Below are 11,357 nucleotides of genomic sequence, written 5' to 3'. Positions count from 1 at the left end.
TTTTACTTTTTTTTTTATCAGGAAAACTCAAAGCAGAGGTGTACATTTTTTCGGGTTTCTGGTTCCTTGAAAAACGCGGATGAGATGATGTGTTTCAATTCAATCTGAACTTATGATATTTCTGAAATCTTAAACCTTAGAAGGGTTCTAACAATGGACGTCCCTGGTCTTTAAAATATTTTCATTTTCTAAAAACCCTTAAGCCTTGAGCATAATTGAATTTTGTTTTTGGTGGAAATAGTTGGACGATTGTTTTAAAACCCTTACAACCTTTTATTTTTGGATGATAAAAGGAAATAAACCTGATATTAACATGTGATTAATTAATTTATATATATAAATCTTTCACCATTTAAATTTGATTGATTAGAACTCAAATAATGACTGTAAGTGTTTTATTAATCATTGAAGATTCATTCATTTTGATTTGGGTTACGGTCAATAAGGTGGTGGTTTTGGATCATTGTTGGGATAAAAAACACGAATGGATCGTCGCGAGGAATAAGAAGATTCAAGGGCTGAATGTTGTTATAGGCAGTTTCATCTTCTTTTCTGTCTTGATGGAGAGTATTTATAGTGAGTGGGTCAGTCTTAGAGTCATTATGATTATTTGTAGACTGATAATTAAATGTAGATTAACGAAAAGTTATGATAAATGAAAAAAATTATCTGAAAATCTGAATTAGTAGAAAACTGACAGGTTTCAATCAGGACCGTCTTGTAAATTTTGGTGGCCTTGTGCCATAACAATAAAATAAGCATTTTAAAACTAAAATATTATATATATAAAGAAATTCACTAATATTTTAAAATTTGGTGATCATATACCATAACAGTAAAATAAGTCTTGGACTTGAAAATTTTTGGGTTAAATATTCTAAATACACATACATATAAAAGATTTAAAAAATTTTGGAGGCCCTTACAAAAATTAGACCCTGTACGGTTGGACAGCCCGCACAGGCCTAAAACCAGCCCTGGTTTCAATCTATCTTGTCTAACAAAAGTTTAGAAACTTTCAGAGAACATGTCCAAACTCGTACGACTATCTGCTCGCGGTTATCGTAGAAATCATATCACGTTCTAGTTACATTTCACTCCAAAGTGGACCGTATTAGCTGGCCCTTACACATTTTTACCAGAAGTCAAGACAACATGTAACCATGAAACAAGCTATTTTCCTGGGTTGGGCCCAAATCCATAGACAACCGAAAGAGAAGCCATTGCTTGTTACGTCCAGCCGAAATCATCCATTTGACAGCAGTACCCCGACGAAACTAACATGGATTAATTTTGTTGATAATTTTATAGTTACAGTAGTTGCAGTGCTGTTGATCATTTATGCTTCCTTGTTATTTAAAGAAAGTAGCCCCACGATGAACTCAAATCAAACCCGGTGGTTCCCGTCTGAGAGTTAATTACGAATGCAGTTTGATCCGAGAACCTGAAGAAGCCTATCTCATTCCATGCTTCATTGCTCATATCAAGTCCGGATCCGTAACACGAGGAGGAGACATCCGGAGACAATGGTGGCAGCTCGGAGTCATGGCCTAGCTGCTGAGAACCACCGTCTCCGATGTCCATAACACCGGTAATGGGTCTGTAAGATTCGACAGTGCCATCGCTAGTCTCTTGGATCCACCCCGAAGGGAACTGGCATGCAGTGAAAGGGTCTTCTTGAGTAGAGAAGAAAACCTGGTTCCGGTTTGCCTCGTTTTGATGGTGGTGGAAAGGGGGATTAATGGAAAAAAAATCATGCTGTGATTCGTCGGGGGAGACGATGGAGGTGACAGATGAACCGACCGGCATGTAGGAATAAACGAAGTTTGTACGAGCCTTGGAGCCTCGCATGGACCGAGCTGCACGGTCGTAGGCCAAGGCTGCTTCCTCGGTCGTGTCGAACGTGCCGAGCCAATGCCTTTCTTTCGTGGAAGGGTCTCTTATCTCGGCCGCGTAACGACACCATGGCCGCCTCCTTACTCCCAAGAACCTTGTTTCTTGTGGCTGCTGCTGCTTTGTTTTGCTTGTGGAAGAAGGCGAATTGGTTTTCAAATTGTTGGGATCCATCAACATAAAGTGTTTGTCTTTACAATTCTTCCCTGTCTTAAACCCACACAAACATAAATAAAAGGGAGAGGTGTTAGTCTTCTTTGAATGGAATGGAGTAATTTTGAATTGCTGTTATCTAAGAAGATAATGATTCTAGGCCTTTTATATGAGTGTCCATTGAACAATAATATTTTTTAATTTTTTTTATAGAAATAATATTTTTTAATAGAATAATAATAACTTCAAATATAAAAGACAAATTATATGTTCACATTCACTGATTATAGTGCTCAAGCATTGATTTTGATTAGTCTCATAAACTCAGCATGAGCATAGTTGTCATTCATTATGAATCACATGTGAATGGTACTTGTTATATGATCTTTATACGTTCAATTTTTGGAGTAATAATATTTTTAGACATAAGGTCTCGAGAGTTTTAAATTTATTAGAAAGTCACAATCTTTTAATATGACTTTTAACAGGTTTCATGTGATTTCTCATAACTAAAATTAATCAACAATTAACTACATTAGTTGAGTCCATCTATTCCACCAATCTACAAACAGTCATTGTGACTCTACGTCTATTATCAACATTAAGAGTCATAATAAAATCTATCAATCAAGATAGAGGGAGAGATCAAGACTCTCCCTCTTCACTCATCCTTTTTCTATCTCATGATGAAGATATAAGACATTAACATTGACCAACAATCGTTTCATCACCAACTACGATTTGTTATCCAAATCAAAAAGGGTTATAACCGCTGTGACTCATTTGTTTTCATCAACAACATTATAATATTTAAAATCTTAAAACAAAACGTTAAAAATTAAATATTATTCTAATTTGATCCGATTATGATATTACGATGAAACCCCTTTCAGATAACTAAATGAAACATCACTTGGAAGTATACAACTCATCATTGGTCTACATGGAACTCGATCATATCTGTTGGATCTTAAGATTAAACTTCTGATGATTTCTCCCAACTCAGGATCCCACTGAGGAGTAGTTGCAATCGTGGGCTCTCACCAGCTTATTATATAACGAACTTTCTGTTAGAATATGTTTTCATTATTTCTTCTATATATCTATTTGCCTTTTCTAATGATCAACTTCTTTCTCTTCATTTCTACTATGATATATGCTTTCTCCAAAGATTCTGACAAGCAAAGCTTGTAGAAGGGGAGAGTGTGTCTAGCTAAGTTGAATCAGGAACAAATAATGTAATCTACTAATTAATTAAACCATAAATGATTCAATGTATTAAGAGAGCTTAAAGAGAATAATATTGTTTAGTAGCGGATCTAGAAATTTAAGAATAAGATTTAAAATTTTAATATCTTTTTTCTTAAAAATAATGGGTATGTAATTTCCCCCCTTAACACATTAAACTAAATTTAATCATTTTTCTAAAATAATGAGATGCACTTACCACCTAGGGGTTTAGTACCCTTGATCTTGTTCATTCATCGATAAACCCTAAAATTTTATTATCAAATTCATTAAATATAAGAGAAATTATTTGATATACGAGATATATAAAATTTAGACTACAATTTTCTCTATTTTATGTTAAATCTTAATTTATAAATCATAAACTCTAAATTCTAAATTTTAAATTAAAATCTTTGATCCTCAAACAAGACAAATAACATTCAAATAGATAAAATTGTAAAGATTAAATTTTACACAATTTGTATGTAAAAAGATTTTCTAAAACATAAATTAAAATTATTTGATACGCATGTGGGTAAACTTTAATCTAGACCAAGTTTAAATATTTTAATTTCATGTGTCTCATTTAGAATTTAAGATTACAAATTTAGATTTTTTGAATTTGAAATTTTAAATAGGCAGAGCCATGTGCATCCAATTTAAGCCAAATATATATATATATATATATATAATGATTAGTTCCACAATATTTCTCATATTTTGAAGTTAATTTCATAATATTTGTGAAGTTTTTGGAGCATAGATTAGTATGCATGAACACCCTGAAATCAAGTGAATGCATGTTGGGTTGCATATGAGGAAGGACATTTAGGCATCATTTTTTGAACAAAACAATTCACTAGCAAGACTCTTGTACTCAAAAAACAAAGATGAATTAATTATGTAAATGGCATGCTCTTGACCCAAAGGGTCCCACGTAAATTATAGACACCACTACCAGTATATTGCTTAATATATACATATATATTATTTTGTCATTTCAATCTTTAATTAACTTAAATTTATTTTATTTAAATAAAATAAAATAATATAAAATGCTATAATATCAACTCGATTAACATTTAATATATTACATAATTTTAATAAAAACATGTATATTTCTTTAAAACATTTTTTTAATTATTCTCTAATTCAATTAATATTAATAATATCAACTCAATTAACATTTAATATATTACATAAATTTATAATCATCTCTTAATTTAAAAAATAATGAACCGAGAAATTGAGGTGTATTATCTTTACCGACGTAACTGAGAAAATTTTTTTTACTACAAAAAAGAAGAGAGTATATGCATAAAAGAAAATACTTAAAATGTAACTATTTAGTAATAAACTTTGCATTAAATATGATAATGGGTTTTATTAAATATTAAATCGAGAACATTGACTATTGATGAGAGTTCAGATTTAGATTTTCTAAAGTTAGGATTATAAGGACACATAATTTTAAATTTATATTAAGGGGATAAATTTATAGAATTTTAAAGAAACACAAATTTATAAAATTATATATCAATAAAAAATACTTAAAATATGTGATGAAATTTTGAAGGGGACAAATTGCCCACACCCACACCCACTTCCCCTTCCCCTTCCCCTTCCCCTTCCCCTTCCCCTTCCCCTTCATCTTCATCTTCATCTTCATTCCTAATTAACTAATTAAAATGTAAATATAAATAAGGTTTAAGCTAAAAATGCCCTTATCTACCAACTACATAACCCGGTTGTCCATTGGCAGTCATATCCGCTACCATACACAGTTCTATGGGCTATCAAACACACATGGTTCAGTTGAAGCATTATTACTTTTCCTTTAAACTAATTTATTTGCTAAAGCAACACCTCATTTGGAGGGCAAAAACAATTTTAAACCGTGTAATATGTATCTGATAGCAGTCCCTCTCAAGAACTCTTTTCAACTAAATACTATATAGCAATTTTTCTCAAAGAGTCAGCCAACTCAAGTCCTACGAGATGATTCCCAAAGTCGATGTTCGATTCCCAATTTCCGCAACTCCATCAGTCCTTCCTCAACTGAACAAGTAAAAACACAAGTAATAATAAATCAAGGGAATAACTGAATTTAGATTCAAAGTTTGGTTAAACCAACAGAAAGAAATGGCTTAGAGGCTGGGAAAAAGTACAGCAATGCTCGATAAAATTAGGATTACCATCAACAGCATCATGTGAGCTTGGAGAATGTGCAGAACAGCTGATCCAAAATTTAAGTCGCTCTTTAGCTGTATCCTCCTCGATGCCATGGGATTTGGCTCTTCTCCAAAAATATGTAAGCCATGCCTACACAGTATGTTGTATAAATAGTCAACCGCATAATGTCATATTCCCTTTTCCAACTGTCAAACAGGACATACAAAATACTAAAAGGCTAATCTTAATCTTGTACTTTGTATGACGGTGATCACTGCTTAACCAGGAACCATTTAACAAATTGGCCTAATCAGCTTAAAGGAAAACAAATTAAAAATCCAATACTTAAGCTCGACACTATACCAACAGGGCAAGAGGTCTAGCAAAAGGGGTCAAGAGGCATCTGAAACTTGTTGGCAAGTAAATTAATAAACAATAATATGGAAATTTCAAAATTTGAAGCCGAAGCAATTTCCACACACAAAACTAGTATCTAGTTGGGCCAGGATAAAGTTAGTGCCACCAGCAATCAAACAAAATAGTTTAACGGGATGACCAAGACCAAGAAATTCATGAGCTCGGTGGATTAATTACAGATGAAGTGGCAGAAAACATCATTGAGATAAAACTGCAGATAACAAAGAGAGACGAGGCCATACCTCCTTGAATAGAACATCCTCAGACTCCTCTGGACTCAATTCTGCAATAAAGCATACCAGTCATTCTTGTAATCGAAAGTAATTCCTATCGAATGTAAAAATCAAAGACAGAATACCAGTTACATCAAAGATCATATATAAGAAACAATGAGAAATGAGAAATGAGAGATGTTTACTTTCATCCTTTTTATTAATGGTTTTAAGTCCTCTCTCTATCTCTCTTAGGTAACCCTAAATTGCAAGCTCTCTTATCTCTCTCTCTTAGGGCACTGTATTTACTCCTTGGTGTGGGAACATGGTAAATGGTAATACAAATAAACAGGACAGCAACTAAATAAATAAATACTTACCAAATGCCTCCATAAACTTTATATCACGTGGTGATTTGATATCTGAAAAACATGCATTGAATTAGCAAAAAAAAAGGCAAAGAAATCAGCTTGTAAACAATAAGATAAAAATGAAAAAAAAATAACAATTTAGAAGTCAACAGATAGTTGAACAAATATGTTAAAAAGTAACATAGAGTATACCGGACAAAGAAAGTCTAACAGAACTTGCTCTTCTCTGTTGGGCAAATGCATTCACGATAGCTTCTTCAACCTTCAAAAACATGTAAACTAAATTATTAAACTAGTGGAGTGAACATAGTATCTTAATTCCAAAAGTGCACCACTTCATTTTCTTTTGGGTGGGAGAGGAAAGGAGGGGAAGGGGAGCACCTTTAAGGATGCAAGCTCCTTCAAACCCATTTCAACTGAAAGCATACTCTCAATATTTCCTTCACCAGTTAGGTCACTCAAGTACTCAACAAGTTTGCTCCTCTTTTCATTCTCGACATCACCTGCTTGACATTGTGTATGGTCTTAAAACGTGATGTGTATGATACGATATGAGAAAGATGTTGCTATCTATAGTTAACAAGAATAACACCTTGCTAGCAATAATCTTAACCGGCTATTAACTTCAATGCATAAACTATTTATGGTTACTAGCCTTTTTCAGAAAACTCCTCCTTAGCTTTTTGTCCAGCAGAAACAACCACCTCAAAAGGAAGAGGAGCTAATGATGACCAGTACTCATGCTTAGACACAGCAATATCTGCACAGATACCTAGAAAGCACAAGCGATTATGTGAAACAGTATGGCCTTAATGATGGATAAACCGTACATCATCTACAGGTAAATGCAATGGCACTATAAGTGTCTGTTTGAATATATGATTGCATTCTCAACTTTTCAACAACTTGACATGAGGAGGGATAAAGTATTCTTTTTTTGAAGGAAAAAGAAAAGTTGACAGTAATTATCCATAATGATTGTCACGTGATTCAACAAGATTTAATCAAAAGAGTGAATGGTGTATATTTCACTCTCCAAATAAATTTCAAACATAAGTTATCCAGTAACTACCATATCTCGCAGCTAAGCCCCAGTAACGAGCAAGCCAACACCTCTTAAGGACAACTTCTTCCTGAAATTGAAATGCATAAAGCAATTAATCTTCTAATAAAAAGTGAAAGACTACTCACATTTTGCAATAATTTAAGCAGATACCATCTCATTTTGACTCAAGACCATTCTTTGAGTCATTGAACGAAGGGCTTTTACTTCAGATTCAGCTCCATTAAGTTGGCTTACAATGGTTGTCGCCTCATCTTTAGCATTCTAATTCAAGCAAAATTAATACAAAAAATACAGCATAATGGAATGCAGCATAGAAACGGAAAAAGTTATTATAATCATTTAGAGGGTGAGAAGATCATAGTATAGGAAAACCACTTGCTGATATTTACCTCAACTTCAGATCTAAGAGACAAAATCTCCTTGTCTACAACATCCTTGGTTTGCTTTGCATCCTTAAGTGCAGCCTGTGAAGATAAAAGAAAAGGAAATGAATTATTCTTGAAGCTAAAATCAAAAGGAAAAAAGTGGCATTTCTTATTCTCAGATGGAAAGTGTTAAGTTTATCACAATAGATGAAACTAAAACTTCAACTCATTTGTGGTCTAATGACGATGCTGAGTGTGCCTTGCTCAAATCAACATTAAATATAAATAAATAAACTGAAATATAGTTAGCAAGCATATAATTAGCCATTTATCCACAAATAGAGCAAAACCCAAATTTCCAATCACCTCTCTTTGACGCAATGCAGCCTCTTTCCTGTAGATGGTAACACAAGATGTTAGAAAAAGGTAAAGAAAACTAAAGTGGATAGAAAAAGATATACCTTAAGGTTGTTTGAACCAAAATCTACCTGCTTAACAGTTTCGCTTCCAAAGATACCCCTTCTCCGAGAGCAGCAACCTAATAACTCAGGAGAAAAAATGGAACAAGTAAATCACCTTTATATGATTAAGGTCGATATGGGTTACTACTGTTGTTTATTCTCTAAAGCCAATAGGAATGATAGAGATGTTCTAAAATTTTGTGTATATTAATTACTTACACAACACAAGAGTTAGAAACTCTAAATAACTCAATGTCAACTTTACATTTTGATTATTACTATGAAGAAATGATTCTTAAAGAATTTAAACTTCCCTTACATGTAAAGCTACACATTACTTCAACCACTCACTAAATTTAGAATTGAGAAGATGTACCAAATAAAGTTATGTAATTTAAAAAATCTTTAAGATTACACATATTTTAGCATCCCTAAATTGTATTTGAAATGATGCAGTGGTTAGAGCTTAACTTTGAAGGTGTTAAGCTTTAACTCAAAGGATTACAAAGTCATATTTCTGAAATAGGAGAGAAATATCAACCAAGTTACCATCCACCACTCTTAAGAGTATTTATGTGGCAAAAGTTTTAGAACATAAAATTATCAATAACAATTCAAATTATTGATTTTCAGATAAGATTTTATGCAAAAGAAACTTATAGAACTTGATATATAACTTCTACAAAAATATGATCATTTAAGTAGTTTTTTAGAAACATAAAGTTACTTATTTGAAGAAAATTAAGGATAACAAGTTAAAAAATTTAACGGAAATTTTAATTAATAGTTACCTGTTTTTCAAGCTCTCTAACTCTAGCCTCCACTTCCTTGCACCTTTCTTCCTCAAGTCTGAGCTGTAACGTTTTTTCAAGAATCATTCAACTACAATCAAATGATATTAGAGCACATGCTACATGTTAAATAGATAAAGTAAAAGCACTGCACACCTTATCTAGGACATTCTCATTTTCTTCTTGCAGCATATCAAGCTGCATGACAAATAATTATCAGTTTCACATATGGAAAATTAAGAACGCATTTTTTCTCTGAATGACAGACACAAACATTTATATTATTAAAGGGTGATTAGCATACTTCATCACGAAGTGCAGAAGCCTCACGGTTATCTCCGGTATCCTTGGAGTTAAACCCAATGTCAGATGTAAATCTGCATCCATAGATGTTTACACAGTTAATTTGCTACATAAATAACCCAAACATACTTCCCTTTTTGGCCAGAAAGGAAATAATATATTTTTTCATACAAATTCACAGATATTAAAAAATGTCCTTTTTGTCTGAATTGTGAAAGAAATAATATAATTTTTTTTATACATGTTAAAGAAAAAAGTGATTGCTTTCAAAGCAAGAATTCAATAGTAAAACTTAACCAAGATACTACAAATTGCTGCAGCCAGAATTAGATATTTGATATATGCAAGCTAAAAGACCATAAAAAGGAAATAAGAAGTACATCCTAGAAATAAACAATGAACAAGTTGGTGTCCATATTTATTTGATCATCTAGAAAGTCATATGACAGAACAAGGAAACTAAATTTCTTGACTTTGCTTTTTTCTTTTTAGAGTCTGAGAGTAAGACTGTCCATTGCTACATTTTATACCTTTTCTCTGGTTGCCGGTTTTTCGGAGGCTCAGAAGGTATAGATAAAGCAGTCCTCAGTGGTGTTTTATTGGGTGGCGGTACAGGCGGTGCCATACGATGAGAGATCGTAGACCTTCCGGCTGATGTTGATCGAACTGTTGGTGCTTCCTCTACCAAGTTCCGTGCTAACTAGTGTCAAAGTATCATCAGATATTTCCGGTGAGCTTTCCACATAGACTGGTAAAATGATACATCTAGTTTGGAGTTTAACATTAGCAATTGAAGCAAAAAATATTCTTAGATTAACCATAATCCACGCTATTATTTTGATTTTATTAACTTTATACTAATACAAATCTTAATAGACAAATTTAAAATCCTAATTTAGAAATAATAATAATAATAATAATAATAATATAGCAACAGAATTTACGGCACAGTGCAACTAAAATCAATTTTGTGCCGCATCGTACTCAAAGATCAAATGCGATCTTATTCTTCGCATCTATTAGCATTCTCCTAAAACCAATTCTTGTGCAACAGAATTTAAGCCATAAAGGAACTGCAATAAACTTTGCGCCGCATCGAACTCAAAGATCAAATCCTATCTCAAAGAAAAAGCAAACGACTAAAACACAGAACAGTAAAAGTTCAGCAAATGGAGTAAACTTACGGCATGTGAAGGAGATCTCCCAATCCTCGTAGAGTTAAGAGCGGCTTTATTACCGGCACCGCCAGCTGTAGCAGCGGCGTTAACTTTTCTAGACATAGCGAGAGGAGGCGGAGCACTATACTTAAAACCTAGATCGTCGCCGTCATCTTCTTCATCGTCGTCATCAGTGGTTTGCGATGCCATGACCTGAGCCAGCCGCTGAGCCGCAGCTTTCGCGGCGAAGTTTTGCGTGCGCTTGATGCTGGAAATGCCAGTGGCGGAGGAAGAACGGGCGTGGTGCGGTGGGTGATGCGCCGGCGATAATGTAGGTGACTCGACACTGCCGCCGGTGCTCCCCGTGCCCGAATGACTAGTCCATCGGCGCGTGTAGACGGGACTCTCTGTTCGCTTCCGGTCCATCAAACCGAAGTTGCTAAAATTGGATCTTATTCAGCTTGATTTATTTGTAATAACAATAAATAATGTTATAATTCAGAAGAAAATGAGTGAAAAGAGGAAGGCAAGCCTAGATCTTGGTTAAAGGGGAAGTAGTAAGACGGAAGATAAATATGTTTTGAGATTTAGAGTTTTAGACGGAGATTTTTTTGCATTTTATTTTTATAATTTAAAGTTTATCCCTTCCGTCATCTGCTGCATTTATATAATCGGGTATTTAGGGTAAATTTTATGTTTAACACCTCAACTATAACTTTTTCCGTTTTGGTCACTAAACTATTTTTTGTTTTAAAATCATACCTAA

At 33.5% G+C, this 11,357-nt stretch overlaps 2 protein-coding genes across 2 annotated transcripts; both read right to left on the bottom strand.

The window, feature by feature from the left end:
• Positions 1 to 1,356: 1,356 nt before the first annotated feature.
• LOC120134272 (ethylene-responsive transcription factor LEP-like) lies at positions 1,357 to 2,165 on the bottom strand. The gene has a single exon (XM_039150730.1). It carries the CDS (start codon positions 2,071 to 2,073, stop codon positions 1,357 to 1,359), a length of 717 nt encoding a protein of 238 aa, XP_039006661.1. The 5' UTR covers positions 2,074 to 2,165.
• Positions 2,166 to 5,177: 3,012 nt separating this feature from the next.
• Positions 5,178 to 11,130, bottom strand: LOC120134176 (coiled-coil domain-containing protein SCD2-like). The gene is made up of 17 exons (XM_039150645.1): positions 10,619 to 11,130; positions 9,965 to 10,134; positions 9,436 to 9,508; positions 9,288 to 9,329; positions 9,132 to 9,194; positions 8,368 to 8,417; positions 8,246 to 8,273; positions 7,904 to 7,978; positions 7,665 to 7,775; positions 7,521 to 7,581; positions 7,104 to 7,220; positions 6,830 to 6,951; positions 6,641 to 6,710; positions 6,458 to 6,499; positions 6,108 to 6,148; positions 5,472 to 5,598; positions 5,178 to 5,334 (listed from the first exon to the last, which is right to left on the bottom strand). The coding sequence occupies exons 1-17, from the start codon at positions 11,015 to 11,017 to the stop codon at positions 5,261 to 5,263; spliced, it is 1,665 nt and encodes a 554-aa protein (XP_039006576.1). The 5' UTR covers positions 11,018 to 11,130; the 3' UTR covers positions 5,178 to 5,260.
• Positions 11,131 to 11,357: the final 227 nt, after the last annotated feature.

This window comes from Hibiscus syriacus, unplaced genomic scaffold, assembly GCF_006381635.1.
Source record: "Hibiscus syriacus cultivar Baekdansim isolate YM2019G1 unplaced genomic scaffold, ASM638163v2 tig00110597_pilon, whole genome shotgun sequence".
Classification (NCBI taxonomy): domain Eukaryota; kingdom Viridiplantae; phylum Streptophyta; class Magnoliopsida; order Malvales; family Malvaceae; genus Hibiscus; species Hibiscus syriacus.
The sequence above is the reverse complement of the archived record's forward strand: the minus strand, read 5'-3'. Positions and strand labels throughout refer to the sequence as shown.